The sequence below is a fragment of the Pezoporus flaviventris genome, unplaced genomic scaffold, assembly GCF_033815535.1.
Source record: "Pezoporus flaviventris isolate CSIRO_AGI_PZ_B2104156 unplaced genomic scaffold, CSIRO_AGI_Pfla_v1 ptg000007l, whole genome shotgun sequence".
Taxonomy (NCBI): Eukaryota; Metazoa; Chordata; class Aves; order Psittaciformes; family Psittacidae; genus Pezoporus; species Pezoporus flaviventris.
In genome coordinates this window covers 83851725-83877758 of record NW_026892555.1, presented here as the reverse complement: position 1 = coordinate 83877758, position 26034 = coordinate 83851725, and the positions used below count along the sequence as shown (strand labels likewise).

The 26034-nt window shown below is 40.0% G+C and overlaps 1 protein-coding gene across 9 annotated transcripts in view; it reads left to right on the top strand.

Moving 5' to 3' along the window:
• Window positions 1-26034, top strand: part of PIGN (phosphatidylinositol glycan anchor biosynthesis class N) — a 101483-nt gene that overhangs the window by 15855 nt on the left and 59594 nt on the right. For all 9 annotated transcript variants that reach the window (XM_061449287.1, XM_061449285.1, XM_061449286.1 and 6 more), the window contains exons 3-10: window positions 362-483; window positions 1635-1733; window positions 6288-6394; window positions 12918-13042; window positions 16870-17000; window positions 20070-20186; window positions 23725-23765; window positions 25603-25662. In XM_061449287.1, the coding sequence (XP_061305271.1) occupies window positions 362-483; window positions 1635-1733; window positions 6288-6394; window positions 12918-13042; window positions 16870-17000; window positions 20070-20186; window positions 23725-23765; window positions 25603-25662 (802 nt within the window). The remainder of the gene's footprint in view (window positions 1-361; window positions 484-1634; window positions 1734-6287; window positions 6395-12917; window positions 13043-16869; window positions 17001-20069; window positions 20187-23724; window positions 23766-25602; window positions 25663-26034) is intronic.

The window sequence follows — 26034 nt, the reverse complement described above, 5'->3', positions numbered from 1 at the left end:
AAAGCAAGCTATAGCAGAAAGCAGCAGAAAAAAAATGTTAATTCTAAGTGTATTAGGACACTGGCTAAACTTATCTGTTTGCAGTGCTGATAGGTGACACTGGAAATGTTCTCTGTGGGGTGTTATAATATAGAACTACTTGCAGGTTAATGTTCTGCTTGTTTTGCTGCACAGCTGGCAGTAGTGAAAATCTGTTTTAGCCTTTTTTGTTTGTTTGTTTTGGTTTGTTTGTTGTTTTTCTTTTTTTTTTTTTTTTTTGCATTTCCTGCATCACATCTGTCTATCTGCCACTCTTTTTGTCTGCAATTTATTGTAATTTCAAGAAGGTGTAAGCATTAACTGCCTCCTATCCTGTTTTCAGAAGTATTCTAGAGAACAATGGCAGCTGGGGAATCTCTCACACAAGGGTCCCAACAGAATCCAGGCCAGGGCATGTTGCACTTATAGCTGGATTTTATGAAGATGTCAGTGCAGTTGCTAAAGGTATGTTGGTCCTGAAGTTTTGAAAACTGTCCTCAAAAAAAAGGTATTTCAGTGATGTGCTGGGCTTCTAAATAATTAAGTACCTGCATAGTGTTTTGTATACCAAGGTTGTATGGAAAAGAATGATTTTTGGATGGATTTCTCACTTTTAATATTGATAGTTATGAAAATAGCTTACCTAAGTTAACATTTTGTAACATGGTAAAATTCAGCACCCTGAGTCTAAATGCAAAAGTGTCTTACGGAGTGACCTCTTCATGTAACAGTTTTTAATTATCATATGTTATGCAATGGAAGATGGCTAAGAAGATGTTGCAAACAAGAAGTGAACTGCAGTGTCTTAGCTGAATCATTGCTAGGCTGAGTTGGAGAACGAGTAGCAAAACAGGGTGAAAACCCCAGCTATGTGTTTTGTCCAGAGCTAGTTGTTACTGCATGCTTGGTGGTAAATAATGTGGAACAAACCTTCGCATTACTGATTTGGTCTTTTGTGTGGTCCTCTGCCTTCCCCCAGGCTTCCAGGCCTGAACGCTTGCAATGTTATGTATTGGCTTTGGCCAGGGGAGGTAAGAGGAATTACTTGGTCTTGTCCATGCTTCTAATCAAAAGATTCTTCCTCCTGACATCTGCTACAAATGCAGGTTTGGCAGGAATTGCCGTCAAGAGCATCTCTATTTGTTAGCTGCCTTGTCATGGAAACTGAAGATCTTGAAGGTTTTACTGTTTTTATTTTATATCGTGACTGCTGGAAATACGACAGAGGAGTGTGTAAATTATTGCCTTAAATGCCAAAAACTGAGTTCAGACAACAGGGGATTCAGAATCAAGGAGAATTTTAGCTGTCTAGAAGGTAAACCAGCTGTGTGTTTTGTCTGTTTGAATCCTTGGCATAATGAGATTGGCTTAGGTTTTCAGCTCACTTCTTCGTAAATGGAGGACTAATTGCAAATAGAGGTTGAAATGGAAGTAAAACCAGGACTTGAAAAGTGAATGCGTTGTAGAGTAATACAAGAAAAACTTAAAAGAAAGCCCAAACAAACAAAAAACCCAAGCATTTTGCTTAGACTGTCAGTCTTAGCAGTCAATGAGGTCTTCTGGCAATGCCATTTAAATAAAGGTTTGGTTTGGTTTTGTTTTTTGTTTTTTATCAGGATGGAAGGAGAATCCAGTGGAATTTGACTCTGTTTTCAATGAAAGTAAATATACCTGGAGCTGGGGAAGCCCAGATATTTTGCCAATGTTTGCAAAAGGTAAGGTTTAAATTTTGTGAATCTCTAAAGCAGGGTTATCAGGTAGTACAATAGAGACACAGCTTTTGAGTTAAAAAAGGTGAATGAAGTATTTCTGCTATGTACATTTGTGTATACCTGATTTCTAATTTGTGAATTCAAGACTGGGTAGAGAAAAAGAAGCAAGCTTTTAAAGAGGATATACCTGTTTATTATTCGTCCATTTAAATAGGCCTAAGTGAATTCTATCAGCTTACTAAAGAAGGTACACCCTTAGGTAAAAGGATCTAATGTTTTTTCTTTGGTTGAGGTTTAAAGCTCTTGTTTGCAAGCCTGCAACTGGAATTTTTCTTCCTCTGCATGCTGCTCTCAGAGAGTTGGATGATAGAACTGCAGCTGTGATTTTGAGTGTCTGAGCTGGAAAAGTAGCTTATTGTGGGTTCTAGTCCAGAACAGTTATGTGTAAAGGGAAGCACTACATACAAGTACGAATTCTGGTACTATTTCTGAAGCTGAAGTCTTTTCCCCTTTGTGTGCACTGCTGTGAAGTGAGTTAAGGTCTTGTGAACCTAGTGCAATTGGTCTTTGAGCGTGCAGAGATTGCTGAGCAGCACTTCAAACATTTAAGGAGTCTCCGAGTTTAATTTCTTTTGTTCTTGGAAGAATGTGGCCTTATACACCCTTTCTCAAAATCTCAGAATAAAACAGACTGAAGTAAAAAGGGAGCAAGCTAGGGGCATATGCTGCTGTTCTAAGCACTGCCATTGCCAAATCAGAAAATGTGATAGGCAGGATAGAAGTGGAATCTAATATTGGTTTAGAAAAACTGTGCATTGTATTTCTCATTCTGATTCTTGAACTTTCTCTGAACTCCAGGCTCTTCCTTCTCTCATCCTGATATTCCCTGCACACATATCTCTTTTCTGTTCTTTGCTTAATTTTCGTAAGTTTATGGTAAGATGTAAAAATATCCCCTGATAATTTCCCATGACCTCAGATTGCATCTTGTATTTGGAAATATTGTGATGGCGACTGGGGCACGCGGAAAGGTAGTACGCTGCCCTTGCACATTATTTGAGATATGTTCTTGGGAAAATATTTGGGAAATTCAGTAATTCAGTCCTGTCCTTCTACTAGTTTTGAGTAAAAAGATTAACAGAGGACTTGGAAGCACCTTTGATGTTATCTGGAGGGATATGCAAGGGTAATACCATACTGTTTGGCTTGTTCTGAATGGCACCAACAATGGAGCTTTCTTTTGAAGGGGGAGGGAAATCCTCCAAAATTTAGAAAGTAGATGCGATATAGGACAATGAATCATAGTTTCTTGTGACAGAAAGGTAGATTAACTTCTATTAGTTTAAAAAAAAAAAAAAAAAAAAGTATTTTCCCTTCTTCCCAAGAGAAGTTTTATAATGCAGAAAGGATTTTATAATACAGTTTCCAAAGAGAAGTTTTATAATACAGAATTGAATGGAGTTAAGTGTTTCTTCTTTAATTTTACTGTTACAAAAAAGTCAAAAAGGAGACAGGGGAGCATAGCTTAATTTCTCTCTCTCTTCCTATATTTCAAATTAGTGAAGTCACAGGACTCCTCTTGTCTGTATTTTATCATACCAAAATATTCAGAGTTTTAATAACTCACCACCTTCATTGGATGATGCATAAAGAGTATTTAACACCTCTTGGGTTTTGGGAAGGAGAGGAAAATCCTTTTTGTTCTGTCATTGTCTATATTCTTCAGGTCTTTTTCCTGTTATAAAATAAATATTGTAAATGAAATGGTTGAGGATTCTATAGAGAACATAAATATAAAGATTTCTTTAAATATAAATTAGATATGCATGAAATTTAAATTTGTCTAAGTCTCAATGACTGCATGATTAGTGTTTTAGTCTGAAAAAATGTCTAAAGTACCTTTAGAACTGGTATGTAATTTACTTACATGTTAAGCAGGATTAAAAGGTGTTTGTTTCTAACAAAGTTAAGCTAAATTCAGTGGGCTGATTTTCACCTAATTTTCAATGGTACTTTTTAGATTATTACTTTGAAATGATCTGAAAATAATGTACTTAGAAAATGCCTGTTTCATTTCTACAATGCTCCTTAAAATTCTGAGTTTTACTCTAGGCTTGTCAGAATTTTGGGTTTGACATGAATAGTCTGGTCCTGTACTGTTTTGTCATGGGCCTAGGAGTGCAATTCAGAGTTATTAAATGACACGCTGAAAAAGGAGCTGAGTCTGCTGCTTCTGTTAAGGAAAGATATTGCAGATAGGAAGAAGATATCTTTTGTACCCAGATTGCCATTTGTTCCACAGGCTTCCTTCTTGGAAACTAGGCAGCAAGGCTAGGGTGATTGTTCAGCTTGAATATGTTCAGTGTTCAGCTTGAAGAAGGGTATTATCAAGAGCAATGCAGATAAACATAACAAACATTTGTCAGGGTTGTTCTGGACACACAGACCTCTTGGTCTCCTCTTCTAGTTCCTTGTTCCTATAGCACAGCAAGAAAAACGCAGAATTTCTCACATTCCTCCCTGGTTGTGGTTGATGACAACTTTCTGGTGCCCATGCTCTGTTGGCTCAGTGCCTGACTGTCCTTGTACCTTCAGTCTTTTTTCCCCCTTGTTTGTGCCTGCAAAATTTGGTAACAAAAGTCCCCTGTTTTGTTTGTTTGTTTTCTCATGTAGAAATTAGAAATGTGTAAGTAGTAGATGTGCTGCTTTGCCTGGCCTGCAGACTGCATGCTTTCGTTTGGCTTCTTTAGTGTGGCACCTCTTAAAGACAGGTGGTCTTGTGTTTGCTGTGACAGCGTGGAAAAATAGTACAGCACTTTATCATGTACCATCAGTCATCCTGACAGTGATGGCCAAGGCTTATTTCTTTTTTTGAACTCATTTATTCATCAATTGGAAATCCTGAATTCACTTTTTAATGCCTGGGAGTATTTTCTTCCTTTTTGTTTCAGACTGTGAGCACTGCAGTGACTGTTCTGGGATATAAGCAGTAGTATCATCTCCTGGGAGGCAGGGGGGAAGTGCACCAGAAAATCTGTGCCACTTTTCATCTTCTTGGCCTGAAATACCTGCATCCCTTGTGCAGGTTTGGACATAATCTTTGTCAAACAGCTCTCTTATACTGGGATATTAATTCATTCACAAGTCTGGAAGCTCACAAAACTGCATTATGTATTTGTGACATCCAGGAAATTGATTATATTCTCTCTGGCCATCAACTGATTGGAGAACATTTTCCTCTCTGGGAGTTTATGTAGTCATGGTAGAAATAGCATCCCCCAGCTGTAAAAGCTCAGCCGTTGACAGAATTATTTCATGAAACCCCACCTGAATTCTGATCTTTCCAGGACTTCAGAAATTTACTTTCTTCTAGGTCTTCATCTCTCCTCAACTCCCACCTCCCTCTTTGCTTTGCTCTCATGACTGTGAGTACAGAATGAAATTGTCTTGTCCAGATGCTGTGTTTTCACATCAGTGGCCCTCATGTACGTTATGCCTGAACACAGTCCAGTAGTTCTTTCTTTTATGTTTTGGATTGATGATTTAAAGATGCAGGCTTTGAATGCTGTCTGAGGCTGCCTGCTTGGCTTTTGGTACTCTGGTGCCTCCTAGAATTGATGTGTAGTAACTGAGTTACAGTGTGCCTGTTACCTTCCTTACATGTAATGTTTTCCTGTGTAAAAGATCTCACTGAAAGAACACTGTCTTGTATGATTCAGTTTAAAAACCAAAGCTAAGTACATTTCCTTAACACCCCTTTTCACACCCCCAAAATACTTGTGTTCAGAAAAGGCTCTTAATCATAGCATCATAGAATGGTTTGGGTTGGAAAGGACATCTACTTCCAACCCCCTGCCATGGGCAGGGACACCTCACACTAAACCATGTCACGCAAGGCTCTGTCCAGCCTGGCCTTGAACACTGCCAGGGATGTAACATTTACCACTTCCTTGGGCAGCCTGTTCCAGTGCCTCACCACCCTCACAGCAAAGAACTTCCTTATATCCAACCTGAACTTCCCCTAATTAAGTTTGAGCCCATTACTCCTTGTCCTATCACTACAGTCCCTAATGAAGAGTCCCTTCCCAGCATCCTTATAGGCCCCCTTCAGATACTGGAAGGCTGCTAGGAGGTCTCCACGCAGCCTTCTCTTCTCCAGGCTGAACAGCCCCAACTTTCTCAGTCTTGTTAGAACTTTCTCAGTGATACTTCTTGTTTCAAAACTAAATAATGTTTAATTTGCTTTATCTGGGATTTGTTCTACTCCTATATGCTTTTCCATGCTTTATTTTGTCTTCTGGGCATACTGGATAACATTGTTTCTCATTCCTCTGAGGTGCTGATAAGCTAATGAATTCAAATAGTATCCAGGCCTCAAAACCCCATAAATTATGGTAAAGTTTTTAAAATAAGAGGAAAACTTCTTTGACTTTGCTCAGGATTCTAATTTGGGATAGGTTTCTAATCCTATGTATTGATATTCATGTATTTTTTTTACTATGAGAAGAGGAAGAAAACTTTTCTCTGTCCATTGTTCCAGCTATATTGTTTTTGCAGGTGCTACTGGAGATCATGTTTATACATTTTGTTACACAGCAGAAAGTGAAGATTTTGGAGCACAAGATGCAGCCGAGCTAGACATGTGGGTTTTTGATCATGTTAAGGTGAGCAGAGAATCTTTCTGTGCTACCTGTGTATAAAAAGTAGACCTGGATATTAACTTCCTCGTAGAACGTACTAACTTAATTAAACTTGAAAATAAGAACTTTTGAAAGACCTATCACTTGAGGTCATAAGTAAAAATTGCTCAAATCGACTGTCATGACTATTGTCATGGAAGCTTAGAGGAAGTATCTGTCATTCAATGACAGTAAAAACCCTAACACTAATAAAAGTATCCTTCAAAAACATTCTTGGCTTTTCTTGTCTTACATTTAATTTAAACCCCATCTTAGAGTACTACGGACTATTTAGGATCTTGAATGTGATTAGTCAAGGATTTTATAACAATTATTATGGCATTGCAGAAGTGGTAAGTTCATTATGAGAAAGTAATGGACAATATTATTGACTTAATTATTGTCAGGCTTCTTCCCACTGTAATTATACAGTGTGGCTTGTTCTGATGCACGTGGCTGGCACCTGATTATCTACTGTGGTTCATGCTATGCTGTGGCTGCCAGAGGACTCAGGGTTAGTTTGGGGGGTGAGGCAGCATAGGCCCTGAAGCAGTGTAACTTGTTGACGTGGTGAACTGCTCAGCTGACTTGGGTCAGTGCTGTTTCGTGACTGTTGTTTTCTATGATGCCGTTACTGTAAGCATTAATAGCCCGAGGCACATAGAATCATCAAATGGTTAGGATTGGAAAGGACCTAAGGATCATCTAGCTCCAGTTCCCCTGCCATGTGCAAGGGTGCCTCACACTAGACCATGTTGCCCAAGTCTCTGTCCAACCTGGCCTTGAGCACTGCCAGGGATGGAGCATTCACTGCTTTCCTGGGCAACCCATTTCAGTGCCTCACCACCCTCACAGTAAAGAACTTGTTCTTCCCCTGTTTAAGTTTAACTCCTTTACTCCTTGTCCCATCACTACAGTCCCTGATTTCATTAATTCCTATATTCATGTTGTTCCATGTCCATGAATTCATTAGTTCATATATTCAGGTTATTCCATGCTACCTCACTTGTCCTGGATTATGAAATGCTGATCATAGAATCACAGAATGATTTGGGTTGGAAGGGAACTTAAGATCATCTAATTCCAGGACCCCTGCCACAGGCAGGGACACCTTCCACTAGACCAGGTTGCTCCAAGCCCTATCCAACCTGTCCTTGAACGCTTCCAGGGGTGGGGCAGCCACAACTTCCTTAAGCAACCTGTTCCAGTGCCTCACCACACTCATAGTAAAGAATTTAGTCCTAATACCTGATCTAAATCTACCCTCTTTCAATTTAAAGCCATTCCCTCTTGTCTTGTCAATACATGCTCTTGTAAAAAGTCCACCTTCAGATTTCTTGTACGCCCCTTTCGGTACTGGAAAGGATAGTGGGTATTGGTGTATAAATACCTGTATCAGTGGAACAATTAGGAGAGTTACTTTCTGGATCTCATAACAATGTTAATGGAGTTTAAGAATAAAATTTCTCCCACAAAATCTCTGAGCTGTATGCATTAACATTAGCTAACCAGCAGAAATCAAAGCAAATTAAACCAGGTAAATCAGTAAACCAAATCAGCATCTATATTCGGAAGCCAAGGCTGGGTCTTTAAACAGTGATGCAGGGTAGAAAAGTTCATTATAGTTTACTAATTTCAAAGGAAGTGATTTTCTGAGTTCACAGTGAAAAGATATTTCTTGTTGTGTGATTTAAGGTGTATGAATACAAATCAAATTAGGCTGTCGCACTTGAATAGCTGTTGTCTTAAAATTGTACCCTGCTGCACAGGTATGTGAGGGTGGTGCTTTAGTTTGCTTCAAAACACCTTTTTAAACTATAATGATATGTTTAATATTTTTGTCATTAGTGATGACTTTTTCCTTGGAACTAGCACCATTAATTTAAATACTAACTTTAAAGCCTTGTTTTGCCCATCTAACTTTCACACTGTGAATGGATAGGACTTGATTGACTGTTGTAAAACACTCATTCCATTAATCATCTCTTCAATTACACATCAGTGATTGCTTCAGAAGTGTGAAACTCAAGGCTGACTAAAACTGAGGTCGCTCAGTTATAACCCGAGCAACTCTCAGGTATGATGGTGGGATTATATGTAAGGAACAGTGACAGTTTGCTGAGATTTAAAATCCACTTTGATGGCTTTTTTTTTTTTTTTCCCCTCTGTTTTGAATTTTGTCTCAAATATTTAACAACATCTTATTTAACTCTATGTTGTGCAAGGTAATCCCTGGGTTTCTGCCTCTTTAGGAACTAAAAGATGCTTATGTGTACTCCCTCTCTACTGTGTAGTCAGCAGATCATGAGCATCATGAGGGCCACCTGTGGCTTCCTCTTCCCCAAGAAAGATGGGGAGAAAATGGGGAATGGATACCTAATGTTTGAGCTACTAGTAATAGCACCCTGAAATTGCTTGTTCATTTAAATAGTGGCAACTAGTGATAACACCATTGGTCAGGAGGTGTGAAAGTCTGGCTAGTTTTCATTTGTATGGGTCAGAAGCAGATTGCTTCAATCATGAGTGGAGGAAAAAATGTATGATACTTGATAGCTCCTGTCACATCCACTTACGGTATAAGGTGATCCTAGCCCTTTCTTGGGACGGAAAAAATTGAGTAAGACTAGGCTTTTTATCTGCAGCTATGTTAAAACTCAGAAATTTTAATGTGCGGTAATAGCCTGAGAGTGGCTTAGAGATCCAGATAGGTATAGAGTTGATTGATTGCAGGGTTTTTTTCTGTTTGTTTTTTGTTTGGTTGAGAGGGTTTCTTAGAAGCTTTCAAAACAATTAAGGAACTGATTGTAATTTAGTGCAATGTAGCTCAATGATTCTCAGTTAAATAACCTTTATGTCGATCATGTTTGAATCTGTAGTAAAGAAAAATTAGGCAGCAAAGTACTGGGAGTCTAGGTTAACTAACAGGGAGAAAAGTGGTCTTTTTAATGCATTTCTGATTTTTATAAGTATTTTGTGGAAAACAGTTTTGTAAGATTGAATTCTCTTTTTCGGGTAAAATGAATAAAATTGCAGGAACTCAATTCCTGCAAGTCATGGAGATGAGCCCAATAATGGTCTAACCACAATTTATTATGACCACAGGTGGGATATGCTTGAGATATTCAGTTGATGTCTTTTAAATGGGCATGTAGGTGCAGATGGCACATACTTATTTTTCCTTTTTATTTTTTTTCTCTTCTCATTTTTGAGCATACTACTTCATTCTTCCTTTGGCTTCTTTCTGCCAGACCAAGCCTTCTGACTCTCTTGTCTGTTCAGGGTAGGGGATAGAGTCCAGAACTGAATTATGTTAAACTTTGAAGATCTGCAGGCAGTCCATGGCCTTCTGTTGATTTCTGTCAGTGTATTTCAGTACAAATAGCTCTGCTGTAACTAGCAGTACAATGGTTGAATGTTTTATTTATGTGTAAGAGTTTTGTGCATGAGCATGCTCAACTGACATAAACCTGGCATATATATGTTGATCCTGCCTTCGTACATTTATTTTACACTTAAACACTGGCATAACTAAACTCTCACATCAGCACAGATCAGTGTGCACAGCTTTAATCAACCAATTTAAGTTGGTTCCAGTTTTATGTATGAAGAAGCTTTGTGGAAAGAGAAGGATTGATCTCTTTCTCCCTGTACATCCATCTGTACGTCCATGCGGTCAGCAAGAGTTTATCAGCTGTGTTAAAAGATTATAGTTCCATGGAGGGCTCTGTGGAGAAACAAATGGTCCCCAGCACCTTATGTTAAACATCTATGGAGTCCATATGTTTTTCAGACATCAGTGAATCATGTATTTGCTAGGCCTTCTAGGTAGGTTTTTTTTTCTTCTTTGCTTTCTCCATCTAGGGAGGGGAGATAATACTAAAAGATTTCATATATTTGTTACCAAACTCCTCTTGTAGTATTTTAACTAGTATTGCATTGTAATTAACTTTACATTTTGCTGTGAATATTTTAATGGAAAACTTATCACTGATCTACTAAATTGTGTATCAGTTGTCGCCAGGGAGTTGTTTGATTTTAGTTGCCAGAAAATTGTAGAAAGGTTTCCAGAATCGTAGAAAAAGAAAGTTGGAAGAAAGCTGTAGTGGTCATTGAGTCCAACTTCCTGCATGAAGGAGGTGCAGTTAGAGGAGGCTAATTGGGCCTGGAATTTCCCACATTTCAAATTGCGTTTCCCCGTGTCCCATCACTAAGGCCCTCTGAGCCATCTGTCTCAATCTTCTCTTTACCCAGTAGGCGGTTCTACAACAGAAATGAAATCGCTCCTTAGCTGCCTTTTCTTAAGACTCAGGAAACTGAGTTCTCTCAGCCTCTTGTTCTTTACTTCCATCCCTGAAACCTCATGGTGGCATTTTGGATTAAATATATGAAGGAATTAGTATTACTGAATGAAGCAAATAAAAGGGAAACAAAACAATTGAGACAGAAAGATACAGTTAACATGTAATGGTGACTCGGAAACTGGTGCTGAGTGGTGATAGGTCTCGTGTTTTGAGAATACTGAGTACCAAAAAGAAGAGGCTTTTAGCAGGCTACGAGATGATATGAGGATAGTGCTTGACAACAGTTCAGCAACCTCCAGAGAAAGGTGGGTTTTTGCCCCTCCTGTTTGGTTTACTGCTTACCAATTCAACACCCTTAGCAGTCTAAGGTAACTCCTTGTGGTGAACTTCCTATTTCTTTTTTTCAATAAACTATTAAAAAAAAAATATTCTGTGGGGTAAAGTTTGGTATTTGCTCTGGGAAAAGATGCCTCATCTTAGGTTACACTCATCTTCCTTTTGTTATCTCGCTCTTAATTAGCCAGAGATTGGGCAAGGTCTGCTGCTGCTGCTCTGGCTCACAAGATGGCTGGGGCAGTGGAGTGATTTTGGTATGTCCTAGAGACTTTTCTGGTGGGAGAGGAGAAGATCAGGCCTTGTCTTCCTTGCAACAGTTTCTTTTGCTTAGTCATTCTCTGATAGAATGATATCATCTATCTATGATAGAAAAATACCTGCCTTCCAATATTGGTCTGCATTTTAGGATTTAATTTGGGGAGTTTCCTGTTTGACTGTTTTGATGTATTGCTTCCTTTAATTAAAAATAAAAAAACAGAATTATACTGTATCCTGCAAATTACTGGTGTGCTCTGGAAGGCTTCTTTGGTCTGCCATCAAATATATGCAGGTGGGAAATGGAAATTTTCATGAGAATAATTATATTGCTATTGAATGTGATCAGATTCTGTTCTGCATCTTTATTTAAAATTTCTTTGGACTTTGGTCGTGATTTTATTTGGACAAGAGCTGAAGTTGAGAGCATGCAAATATTAGTCCATGCATTCTGTATATATTCAGGGATAAAACAGAAAAGGTGTAATAACGCATTGCCATGGTTTCCTGACGCAGCCTTCTAAATACTCCTGCTGCCAGTTTGATCTTCCTCTGTGTACAGTGACTTTCATTTACACAAGGTGTGAGCTTTAGTTTTTAAGAATTCCATCAGAATCACAGGTGTGTGTGGTGGACTGCTCTGTCCTTTGGTGGCAGAAATGGTTCACTGCCTCTACCAGCATTTTCCATAGACTCTTGTATGAAATTCAAAGACACTTTCCTTTATGCTAGTATACTGAAAGGTTCTCTGGTGTTCTTTGAGCTAAAAATCCTGCCTAACTTTGTTTCCTTGGGCAATGCTGTTACTAAGGAGATCATTTTGGAATAGCTGTCTGCCTGCATTTTGCATTGTGGCGATATGACTGGTCTAACACAGAATAGCCATGTCAAGACTCATTCAGTCTGAGGGGGAAATCCCCCATGGCATCTGCCTCAGGGATGCTTAAGTAGGACATGTGCATGGCAGATGTATGTTCTGTAGTTCATATATTTGCAAAGCATGTCTTGTTTTATTCAGTTTTAATTTAGTTTCTGCAAACAAGCTATAGCATGGTATCTCAGTCCTGCAGAACCTGCTTCCAAAGCAAGTATTTGAGACCTTTGCTTCCAGATTGAAACTGATAAATCATTGGAAGTTAAAGCCATAAGTGGTACTCAGGAATGTTCATCACTGTGATTATACAGGAGGCAAAGAAGAAATAATATTCAGTTATCTGGGATTTCTCAGGAAACTCAAAAAAAAAACAAACCAAACCAAACAAACAAAGAAAAAACCAAACAAAAACAAACAAACAAAAAAAAAATGAAAAACCAAAAAAAAAACAGACCACAAAAAAAAAGGTAAAACAAAACACCCCAAAGCCCAAACCAACCCGTCCCCAAGAAAGCAAAAACTTGAGGAGTGTTGTCTTAGATAAGCTGAAACTTTGAATGACTATACTGATGGTAGACATCCTCCAAGAAGTAAACTGGGAAGTAATTAATTCTTCTCTTTTGTCATTCTAACAGCTACTAGTATTTTGATATGAAAACAACTGTGGTTTGGTTTTAATAGGCTGCCTTTTGTCTTTTTCCATTGTACTCAGATTAATATCTTAATGGTTTATTCTATACAGAGCTTCTTTAATTCTTCTAGAAGTAATCAAACATTGTTCTCTGCACTGAATGAAGAGAAAGTGATTCTGTTCCTGCATTTGCTAGGCATAGACACGAATGGACATGCTCATCGACCAAACTCAAGGTAACTGAGAGACTAAACGTATCTTGCTTACTAGCTTTAAATGCATATGGTTACTTTTTTAACAGTGCTATTAATCAAGCATGAAACAAGGCTTGTAGTCTTGAGGATTTCTACAATAGGTTGTATGTGTCACCGTGATTACTTTATGTTCTGAATTGTCTAGGTTTTGGTTGTATTTTTTTGTTTTGTTTTAAGGTCTTCTCTGTAGAAATGGCAGAATTTTGCTATATACAGTGTTCCTGGTTATACTTCTATACTCGAATATGATTTTTAGCAGTTTGTCTTATAGTCAACACATAATATAATGTAGGAAATTGCTGTTTTAAATATAAAATGGAAGCAGTTCTTGGATTCCCCATGGCTGAAATGATATAGTTGAATTTATAGACTACAGTAACTTCAAGAATAATGGCTGCAAAATCCAGCATTATGTTTTAGCTTTCCTTAGGACACTTGAACAAAGGGAAGAGTTTAGATTAACACTACTCATCACCAATTCATTTTAAACTGTGTTATTTGAGAACTTTCTTTTTATTTCCTCACATGCTTTGAATGTAGGATATTATGTCTTCACCCTTGCATACTTTCAAAATCCTTGCTCTGATTTTCTGCATCATTACGAAGTTTATACTTCCTGAATGAATTTTTTGTTAGGATTTTTTAAAGATAGACTTTTAAAACTGACTTTAGCAATAGTAACAAATAGAAAAGTAGTTGGCTGGAAGTTAATCATGGTCATGTTTCTACAAATATATGACTCTCTGGCTTAGACTCTATTAACTAAGCTCTGGGGTCTGTGCTGATCTGTGAATCTTCTCAGAACAGACCCTGAATGGTGAGATCTCTGCTATTTAGTTACTAGCTTAAGGTAATTTTTGAAACTTACAATTTAAGGTGTTTTGAATTTTTCAGAATTCCTTAGTTCTGGTGTTAGAACCATAGAATCATAGAATAGTTAGGGTTGGAAAGGACATTAAGATCATCTAGTTCCAACCCCCCTGCCATGGGCAGAGACACCTCACACTAAACCATATCACCCAAGGCCTCGTCCAACCTGGTCTTGAACACTGCCAGGGATGGAGCATCCACAACCTCCCTGGGCAGCCTATTCCAGTGCCTCACCACCCTAACAGGAAAGAATTTCCTTCTTATATCCAGTCTAAATTTTAAGTTACCCCTTGTCCTATCACTACAGTCTCTAATGAAGAATCCCTCTCCAGCATCCCTATAGGCCCCCTTCAGATACTGGAAGGCTGCTATGAGGTCTCCATGCAGTCTTCTCTTCTCCAGGCTGAACAGCCCCAACTTCCTCAGCCTGTCTTCATACAGGAGGTGCTCCAGTCCCCTGATCATCCTCGTGGCCCTCCTCTGGACTTGTTCCACTAGTTCCATGTCCTTTTTATGTTGAGGACACCAGAACTGCACACAATACTCCAGGTGAGGTCTCACAAGAGCAGAGCAGAGGGGCAGGATCACCTCCTTTGACCTGCTGGTCACACTCCTTTTGGCGCAGCCCAGGATACAGTTGGCTTTCTGGGCTGCAAGCACACACTGCCAGCTCATGTTCATTTTCTCATTGACCAACACCCCCAAGTCCTTCTCCACAGGGCTGCTCTGAATCTCTTCTTTGCCCAACCTGTAGCTGTGCCTGGGATTGCTCCGACCCAGGTGTAGGACCTTGCGCTTGGCATGGTTAAACTTCATGAGGTTGGCATCAGCCCACCTCACAAGCGTGTCAAGGTCCCTCTGGATGGCATTCCTTCCCTCCAGGGTATCAACCAAACCACACAGCTTGGTGTCGTTGGCAAACTTGCTGTGGGCGCACTCAATCCCACTGTCTATGACACTGACAAAAGTGTTGAACAAGACCGCTCCCAACACCGATCCCTGAGGGACACCACTCGTTGCTGGTCTCCAGCCAGACATTGAGTCATTGACCACAGCTCTTGCGTGCTGCCCTCCAGCCAGTTCTTTATCCGCTGAGTGGTCCACCTATCAAATTGATGTCTCTCCAATTCAGAGGCAAGGATATTGTGTGGGACAGTGTCGAATGCTTTGCACAAGTCCATGTAGATGACATCAACTGCTCTACCCCTGTCCATCAGTTCTGTAGCCCCATCATAGAAGGCCACCAAATTGGTCAGGCAGGATTTCCCCTTAGTGAAGCCATGCTGGCTGTCACCAAGCACCTTGTTGTTTTTCCTGTGCCTTAGCATGCCTTCCAGGAGAATCTGCGCCAAGATTTTGCCAGGCACAGAGGTGAGACTGACTGGTCTGTAATTCCCCAGGTCATCCATTTTCCCCTTCTTGAAAATGGGGGTTATATTTCCCTGTTTCCAGTTGTCGGGAACTTCACCTGACTGCCATGATTTCTCAAATATGATAGCCAGTGGCTTCACAACTTCCTTTGCCAGCTCCTTCAGGACCCACGGATGGATCTCATCGGGACCCATGGACTTGTGCACATTCAGATTTTTAAGGTGGTCTCAAACCAGTTCCTCTCCTACAGTGGGCTCAAGGTCTTCATTCTCACAGTCCCTGCGCCTGTCTTCCAAGACTTGGGTGGTGTGGTCAGAGCCTTTGCCAGGGAAGACCGAGGCAAAGAAGTCATTCAGAACCTCAGCCTTTTCCAAATCCTGTGTAGCCAGTTCTCCTGATAGCTTCCTGAGAGGGCCTACATTCTCCCTAGTCTGTTTTTTATTTCCTATGTACTTGTAGAATCCCTTCCTGTTTTCTTTAATACCTCTAGCTGAGTTTAATTCTAACTGGGCCTTAGCTTTCCTAACCTGGTCCCTAGCTTCCCGGACAACATCCCTGTACTCTTCCCATGCCACCTGTCCTTGCTTCCACTTATTATAAGCCTCTTTTTTCATTTGAATTTTCCTCAGGAGCTCCTTATCCATCCAAGGAGGTCTCCTGGCCCTCCTGCTGCACTTCCTTCTGGTTGGGATGCAACACTCCTGAGCTTGTAGCAGGTGGTCCTTGAATATCAACCAAGAGTCTTGGGCCACCCTGCCCTCTAGGGCTGTATCCCATGGAACCTTACTAAGCAGGTTCCTGAAGAGGCCAAAGTCTGCTCTTTTGAAGTCCAGGGCAGTGAGCTTGCTGCACGTTCTTCTCACTGTCCTGAGGATCTCGTATTCGACCATCTCATGATCGCTGCATCCAAGGCTGCCCTGGAGAGTCACATTTCCAACGAGCCCTTCCCTGTTGGTGAGCACGAGGTCAAGCACGGCACCTCTCCTTGCCGGCTCCTCTATTACTTGCAGAAGGAAGTTGTCTTCTACACAATCGAGGAACCTCCTGGATTGCTTGTGCCGGGCCGTACCATGCTTCCAACAGATGTCAGGGTGGTTGAAGTCTCCCATGAGAACAGTGGCCTGTGAGCGTGAGGCTTTTCCTATCTGTCTGTAGAGTGCTTCATCTGCAGGTTCTCCTTGATCAGGCGGTCTATAACAGATCCCCACAGTAATGTCTCCCATAGCTATATTCCCTTTAACCCTGTTCTCCTTAACTTGCCTGATAGCTGTGGGTGATTACATTATAGTCTTCAATCAAGGACAGGTCAGATTTGAAATACAAATAAACTTCTATTTAAGATGGTAATTTCAGGAACCTTCAAACTGTGCTGTGGCAATTTAGTATGTTTAATAAGACTTAGAGGAGGAGAGATTTTACATCTAGGAAGCCTTTTGTAAGCTTGAGGTTCTGTAGAGGATAAAGCTGTCTATAATCAAAGGACTGGACATTCTGACTATGAGAAACTTGCTTTATACCAAGCGTGAGAGCCATCTTGAATCTAACAACATTTTTTCTTATTTTTCTAGGGAATACAAGGAGAATATTAAAAAAGTTGATGAGGGTGTAAAAGAAATTGCTTCGATGATTGACAATTTCTATGGAAATGATGGAAAAACTGCATTTATTTTAACTTCTGACCATGGAATGACAGATTGGGGTGAGTCTTTTCAAATGTTGAGTCAGCTGAGTTTATGAGTGAGTGTCTTAAGTGTGATTAGAGCTCTGTTCCCTTAGAAGCTTTGTTGCCCCTGTTTTGAATTGAATCATCTGAATCACCTGGAAAAGATGGCAGATATGTCCAGAAGCTGGTGAAAAAGTTGGGGAGAAGGGGGCCCTGTTGATCTTCACTGATTTCTGTTCCATTACAGTAAATATAACTTGTTTTCCATGGCGTGGAAAGAAAAGGTGACAGGGCATGCCTATGGAGGATATTTATTTATGTAATTATTATCTGCTCATTTGCAAAATGGTTTGGTTTGAATATTATTTACTGGTGAGCTGGCTGCCACTTGCAATATATTTTAATTCTTTCAAGTAATACTTTCATAATTTTTTTATAAAAGAGATGTGTATATGTATTTTTTTAGACTATATACGATCATAGCAACCTCAGGAGCTCAAGCTACCTACTCAAAGCAGGATTAGCTTTGGGATCAGACACAGTTGCTTGGGCTTAATCCAGCAAGGTCTTCAAAACCTGAAAGAGTGGAGCCCATGCGATCCCTTTGGGCAGCCGGCTCTGCTGCTTAGTTGCCCTCATGGAGGGGAAAATGTTTTCTTTATCTGCAGTCTTGAGCCTCCTTTGTTCTTATGCCTATTCTCTTTTGTCCTCCCACCACTGTGTTTCAGTGAGACTGCCTCCATCCTCTCAGACCCCCTTGAAGTGGGGTACAGGCAGTATGCTGTTATGTCCTCCCCAAATCCATTTCTTCAGGCTGAACAAATCTCAATCCCTCAGCCTCTCCTGACCAATTTGGGGGCTCCCCACTAAGATCATTCTAGATGGTTGATGTCTTTCTTGTACTGAAGGGGCCCAAAACTGGATCCAGTGTCTAAAGGCTGTTTCACAGGTAGAGGAGGATAATCCCTTTCCTTGGACCATCCTGCTGTTAACACAGCCCAGGGTGCTGTTGGCCTTCCTTGCTGCCAGAGTGTGCTCCTGCGGTTTTCTCATTATGCACTGGATCCTTTGAAGGAGGAATAAAAGGTGATAGGAGTAACTCTTCAGGCTTTGAGAACTGCTGGGCTGTCATAGTTTTCTGTCATCTCTTTCTGTCTTGAAGTAAAGGTTGATCTGCTGGAAGTGTTAATAACTTTAATGTTGACTTTAGTCAATCCAAGATCAAATGATGCTCAGCTCACCTATAGCTGGTGGGCTGAAGGCTAGTTCAGTAGCTTTTGATCTGAGCTTGTAATATCAGCAACTGCTGCACTCTTTCAGCCATTATCTGCAGAATGGGACGTGCACCAATTTTAAAACAAATATTAGGAGGGCAGGGAGGACCTATTAAGGAAGAGAACATGTTCTGAACTTGACATGATCAAAGAAGCTGTGGTTATTGGCAAAGACCAGTAAAATCACTTGCTTTCTCAGCCTGACTCTGTGGTATTGCTTAAGCTGTTCTCAAATGGAACTGTTGACTGAGATAGGTGGTCCCGCAACCACTCTCACCTTGGCCACTTGTTCCTGCTACCAGCCTGGCACAAGTACTCTTCCATGTTACACATGAAACAGAGAAAAGAAAAACTGAACAACAGCAGCCTTTCCCTCCCTTTCACTTGAAAAGGTGTGTTTGGAGGGTGCTGAGGGGTGGAACAGGGAACTAACCCAGCTGAAAATCGGGGGTTTGCCCCTTCTTATAATTCAGATAAGCCTGTTTTATAATAGGGGGAGGGTATATGCAGCTTCCTCTCTCAGTTATATCTGCCTTGAAGTATCAGTAGAGGCAGAGTCTCAGTAAAATTCTGATAGAGTTGGTGGCTTGGCTAAAAAGAAAGCAAAAAATTCCACTTCTGCAACAGAAAGAAATAACTGATGCCTGGAAGATGGAGGAAGCATGGTCTCAACCTGTTCTTTTCCCAAGCTCTGAGAAGAAGAGCAGTCGTTGCCGCTTTTGAAACCAGAACGTGCCTTCCATGGGATTTCTGAACATGGGAAATCTTATTCCCAGACCTGTGTGTTCTTAGGCATAGCTCTGTCTAAAGAATGCAAAGCTGGCTCTGCAGCTCTGCCATAATGTTTGCTGTTCAGCCTCAATGCTATTACCAATTTCATACCCAATTCTGTTTTGTAAAGAAAAAAACAAAAAGACAGATGTTATTATCTGTCCTTCAGAATTATTAAGAATATATATACACACAGAGAGGGAATAGTGTGCTTCTATGCAAATACAAGGAAAATGGATAATCTTGTAGACCATGCAGTGAACAACACAGAGTTTGTATAACAATGTAATTCCTTTTGATTCTGGGTTATCGCACTGCTGTGGTACCTCATCCACTGAGTTCAATGACCACTGTTTCTTTCAAGCTTGTGTGACTTCTGCTTCAGTGCACCTGCTGTTGAGATGCCATAGTTCTAAAGCTCCCTCTTTTTGGCAGCTGATAGGTTAATTGTAATCTGGAGGGAATTAATTTCCCTGGGGAAGGAAGTCATGTTTTATCAGTTTTTAAGGAGTGTGCTACCAGGCTTTAAAACCTGAAAAATGAAATTATATTGATGGGGAAGAGATGATAGGTGCAATGCATATTGTGTCCTGGTTTTGAAATGAAAGTCTAATCCTTATTCGGGGACCAGAGTTCAGTTCTGTATGATATTTTGGGCATGTGCCTTATTCTATTCAAATGAACCATTCCTGGTTTCCATGGGGTGCTCAGGATAAACACATGCATATGTTTTGATCAGGTAACTCTGCTACGTCTTGAGGCTTTCAATTACTTTGGCTTTAGTTTCTCTATGTTAACAGTGGGATTTTTTTATGCACAAATCTATAACTTTATGGTCTTAACTTGAGTAGTACCATTTTCCTAACTTGGATATTGAATTTAGCCTCTTTTGTTAGTAGCAGAAAAATAAGCTACGAAGCTGGGATAGGTTGTCTGTAATAGGATTTTAGTATGTATATTGTAACAAGAATTTAGTGTATGTGTGTATATGTATAGATTTTGTTTGGGTTTACACCATGTATCTTAAAGTTTATGCTTTTTTTGTTTTGGTGTATCTTAGGAACCCATGGAGCTGGTCATCCCTCAGAAACTTTAACACCACTGATTGTTTGGGGTGCTGGGGTGAATTATCCACAGAGAGTCACATCCCAAAAATTTGAAGACAATTTTTTGAAAGGTAGGTAAAATATAAAACTCAAGTGCAAAATTTTGGTGGAAAGGGAGGTCTTTCACCATTATGCCTGTTGAACTTCACTATAAACATGAACTATAAACATGACCTTCACAATAAACATGACTTGTTTTGTGGAATGTAGGAAGAAAAGGTGATGGGGCATGCCTATGGAGGAAACTGCAAAATTGGGTAGATGTCAGAGTCAGGGTTTTTTTCTAATCATGGAATTGGAGGCTTTCTCTCTTTGGGTGCAGAGGTACAAGAGGCTGTTATTCACACTCCCAAAACTTAGTTCCAGAGGAGACTTAATTCTTAGGAAGACTCTCAGAGCCTAAAAGCTATTTGTACAGAAACTTGTTAAGCTGACATGTCCGAAGACTCTTTTCTAGCTTCAGAGTACAACCCTGGGGACTTTGAGGGCTGTTTTGTCTTACTTGCATCCTTGTGGCTGTTGTGGAAATGTAAACAGTCTTTTTTAATGAAAAACTGTGACTCTTTACTGTTATTTTCCCCCTTTTGTAATTTTATTTTCACAAAGTTAATATAAGAAAGAAAAATGCTTAAAAGATGTCTCTTGAAAGGCTCTTTGAATTTGGTTTTCCTGCTTCATATAAATGCAGCTGAGACTGTGTGTAGGAGATGAGAGTGTTTTCAAGACTACTTCATTACTGATGTATGCAGGTGTCCAACTTTTATTTGCAAATGCACATACCAGTGGTCAAGTTCTTGTGTCTATTGACAGTCCTTCCTAATTTCTCAGTTAAAAGTTTATGGAAACAGCAGAATATTTCCAATGCTGACAAGCTTCACTTGTTCAGTTCAAGCAGGCTGTAGGCAGCTCAGTGGGTTGTCTCTCTTCTCATCATTGCCTTCAAGGGTTGATACCCCAAAGATGGCACCAACAGGCAGGACTTTGTCCAGTTTGTTATGAAAAAATTAATATGCTCCTTGATTAGCTGAAAGGACACTGTCTGCTTTGAGATGACAGCCTTCTCACCAGTCTTTCACCTGTGCTCTGCCTTTCTTTATGCAATCATCTTGGAAAGATTTATGATGGGAGCCCTGCTTCCTGCAACTAAGTGTATTATTACCTATTTGGCTGTTGGCTTGGCCCTTCTTCAGAAAGAAGGAGAATACAGATCTGTTCTCTGGCTCCTCAGTGCAGGCCCCACAGGGGTGGCCTTTGGGGCACAAGTCCAGAGAAGCTTGTGAGTGAAGGCACAGCCTTCTTCAGCAGAAGGAGGTGGAATGGTTTTCATCTGTACACATCCTGTTTTGGAGGGGGCTCAGCCTGCTCTGCTGCAGCTGAGGAAGCTCAGTATTCACTGTTTTTGCTTCTATGAGGTTTTATGTGAGATTTTCTTTGGTTCATGTAGCCTCAGCCTCTGCCTCTTGAGCTGGCGCTCTGCTGTTTCCCCTGGACTGTTCGCATCTGAGTGCCCAGCAGCCTGCAGTAAAAGCAGGGCAGGGTAAAGAAAAGAAAATAAAACCTATCAGATGGGTGGGAAACTATGCTGAGCACTGTACAGGAAACCTGGACAGTAAGCTGGAATTGTAAACTGGCACGGGCAGCATGTATAACCACTCCTGGGTGTACAGCCTCCACTGGCAAGCCTGCAGATGTGTCCTGGTCCTATGGCTCCTGGTCCAAGGCAGATATCTTCAACTCTTTGTTGTGGGAATATCTGAGTAGGGGAAGCAGAAATGTAAAAGCTTTTGATAAAGCTAGAGATATTCTCCAAGCAGATCTATGGTTTCTTCCTACCTTAAGCACATTGGGTGCATGGAGACAATTTTTCAACATTTTTCATGGGAAAATGTTATTTAAAGTAAAACAGACAATGCATTTATATGATAGAAATATGAGTGAGAATCTATATCTGTAGAAATATAAACCCATTTCCATTTCTGGGAAGCAAAAGCAAGCAAACTTGTTTTCATTTTGTTGTGAGTTTAACACAATTCATGATTAATGTTGATAATGCTTCCCCTGCGTTGCCATGGGAACTTGCTGTAACTGTATGACCTGCTGCTTTTAAGGTACATGGTTGGGTTTTCGGCACCCTTGGGACCATACAGCAGTGGGCCTGTACTCAGATCTCCAAAGCTAGCATTAGTATGAATTAATTGCTGAAAATAAGCTTGGTACTTACAATACTGCAAATGTGGATGTTGCCTGGCTCAGTCTGTTTTCAGCCAAAACAGCTTTGGGTCTGGCAGAGATGGAGAAAGGGTAGTGTGGTCTAGGAATTAGATGCCTGATTGGAGAATATAAATGAGGTTGAGACAGAGCTTTGAGTGATGGTTTACAGGTATTTTTCATAAAGCCTGTTTCTGGTACATTTAAACTTAGACTTCACATAAAGCCAAAGGGTACTTTTGGGCAGCATGGCTACACCATCACTGGTTGAGTGCTGCTTCTGTCTATGCTGTTTCTGCAGTGTCATTTCAGCAAGTGGAATAGTGAGTGCCCCATTTATCTATCTTTGGGTGCTCAGGAAGGTGTCTGTGCCCCTGTTGCTAGCAGTAAGTCTGCTTCCCAAGCTTAGTGCAGGTGCCCCCAGCATCTTTACTTGAGATTTGCTGTAGGGTAGGTAACTGACAGTATTTTAAGTACTCTATCAGCAAGTCTGTTTCAGCCCCTATCATGTTTTCCTGTGTATTTGATGCTTTTTAAAGCTTGAATAATAAAAAAGAAAGTGATGTGTCATCTTTTGGGGGGGTGGGGTTGTTTTTTCCATGCTCATATTATTGCTGTGGGTTGTTGTGGGGCAGCAAACTTAAACATTAGGAGGAGAAGACATGAAAAAAAACAAACCACCAATCCCTGCTAAACTGGTTTTAAATACCCCCCCCCTCCCCGCTCTCCTCCCCCCCCCCCCCCAAGAAAACAGGCAATTTGCTCTTTATTTCCTAAAAGGCTAATGGGGAGCAGGAAAATACAGTTTTGAAACAGCTTTTTGTATGATGCCCCACAGCTTTAGGGGCTTGTATGTTTGGCTTTGTCTCTGCCTTCATTGTAGTTGTTCTGACTGCTAAATCTTTGAACTTTTTCCCTTGAGCTTGCTCTCGGCTGGTATGGCTTATGGCAGACATGAAGTATGTTTGTACCACTCTGTACCAGTACATCTGGGACCTTGGGTTAACCTTTTTTAAAAACTACTGAAGAGATTTAACAGCCCTTCTCCTAAACCTGAGTTTGAGCCTTCTAGTTGGCACAGGAGGTAATACATCACTTTCTGTACTGTGCTGAAAAAACAAAAACCTTGGACTTTGTTCAGCTGATACTGGTCACAGTTGCAAGCAGCAATTTATCCTGATGGATAAAAGAAAACGTGAACTGAAATGAAAGCATTTTGTTGTTTCTGCCTGTTGAGTTCCATCTGTAACCCCTCTTGAGCTAGCATCCTAAAGCCAAATTATAATTTTCTTTAGCAACAACACTTTATAGAAAATGGCAACCAGACATTAAATGTCAACTGAATTACCCCTTTCAAGTCTGTGTAGATTAGCTGTTCATGTGCTCTGTTATGTTTTGCAGAGTGGAAACTGGAGAATTTGAAGAGGCTGGATGTCAATCAGGTATCAATGGAATTTCAGTGATCAAACTGATGTAGCATTTCCCTGGAATGTGTTACTTAAAAGTTAAGGGTTGCAGGAACTGCACCCATACCAAACCTAATATGAAAAAGTTTAAATAGCTTGTTAACACATGTGCAGCTATGTACAGCTTCTCCTGAAGATGCATTATCACATCATTTATAGTTAAGTGATTATATACCATTGTAGAAAGTATGGTACAATATATCAGGTACTTCTCAAATTTTGTGCCAGTTACCTAAAAGTAACTTGAATAGCATCTAACATATTTTCAGAGTGGGATTTGGTTTTGCAAACCTTTAAAATTAACTTGTGATGCTTTTCCCTTTGCTTTCTACTTTGAACATGTTCTGGAGCTGAGCTTAAACCTTTTTGGTATCTCCTATAAAGGTGCCCAGCGAAACACAAAAGAAGCATGGTCTCACGACCATGATTCCCAAGTTTGTGAACATCTGTTTTATGCTTTTTGCTACACTTAAGTTTTCCATATGTATGTTTAGTTTAGTTTTTCAGAGCTATCTGTTTCAATGTCTGTATTTTGTCACTTTTGATTCAAAACCAGTTCTTGTTATACTGTTAAATTTGGTTTTTTTGTCAGCGGGGTCTGTGATTATGGCCCAGCCACTTAGTAATTTAGACAATTTGTACTGTAAATGAAGAAAAAAGTGGATGACTTAACCCTTGATACTAAATTAGCCAAGCTTTTTTAAATCACGATGATAACACCTATACATGTATGCCCCTGAAGCTTGTTTGCTTTTTAATTCCTATTATCCTACAAAACCCAATATATGAATAACAAGCTACAAACCTGCTCAAACAAGGGAAATAATCTTGTGCTAGAAGGTTGAACCTGGGAATGTTCTGGACCATCTGCTTTCAGCCAAGCTCTCATGCAGAATTAGAGACCACTTTTCCTCTCAAGGTGGGCAGGAATTATGGGAATGTTATTTTGGGATTGTATAGAAGAGTCTAGAGTGTTGCTTTGTTCCAGGTAATGGAGTCCCCAAAGACAGAGCTTTCGTCCTGTAGTACATGTGAGACTGTAAAAATAGCAAAGTAGACTTCTGGTTGCTATTACAGTTACATGTATATTGTCCTTTACAAATAATGGTTTGGAGTCTGCTTCTGCACAGTAGATCTGAGGCTGGAGCAGTGCTTGCGGTTTCGGTGTATTTTCTCCAGTTTATGTTAGTGAAACAAAGGATTTTCATGTAGTTTTATATTAAAAGAAAATATAAACCTGGTGAGAGGCAGTGTTTATCATCGCTAGTAAAAGGTATGCCTATGGGATGCCTTAGCATAAATTGAAGGGCCTTTTTGAGGATCGACTGGACACAAATAAAAGTGCAGAATTCCTCTCTGAAGGGGAGAAAGTAAGTAGTCGGCATGCTGGAAACACAGGATAAGGAGTGCTGTGAAAAGCAGTATATTCAATGTACTTACAGCTTAAAACTGTAAATATGAAATTCTTTTTGTGGTATAAATAGTCATAAAAGGTGGTATGCCTCTCTGAGTGCCTTGAAGGAGGTAAGGTACTGAATTACTGTGAATAAGTACTGTGGGGCTTCAGATTTACTTTTTAAACTAAATGTATTTTTTAAGCTTTATCAGTAGTGGAGCCTCACATTTTGAATCTAATCATGCAGTGATGACTACTGGAAACCAAAAAAAAAAAAAAGTAAAGGAGAATTGTGTGTTATAACTTCCAGTATTATACCATTTACTTTTGCAAATGCAGATATGTTAAAATTAAACTGAATTTATTAGCCCTGGCAGCTGGAATCATTTTAAAATGGGAATGCTTCTGTTTGCACAGGCTGATGTAGCACCACTGATGGCTTCCCTTATTGGTGTGCCTTTTCCCCTGAATTCTGTGGTAAGTAGTACAATGTTTTTCTGTATTACAGAAATCTGCTCACCATAGAGGAGGAGGTGCTGGGGACAAGACTTGAGGCATATGAGGGAGCAGATTGTATATTTGGAAAGGTGGAGACTGCTTGTAGTTTTAGCTTTATGTCTATGTGTCTTCAGTTTAAAGTATAAACTCAATCATTTTATATATTGTATATTACTTTCAATTGAAAAGGCAGCTGATCTCTTATAATCTGCAACTTTATACTCCCGAGCTACATAAAAGTTTTTTGTTACTTTGTTTTTTAGGGATGGAAAAAATGCGGTATGGTTTGAATAACACTTGATTTTGATCATGAAAGCTGAGCCTGGAAACAGGCTGGTTCCTGCAATTTAA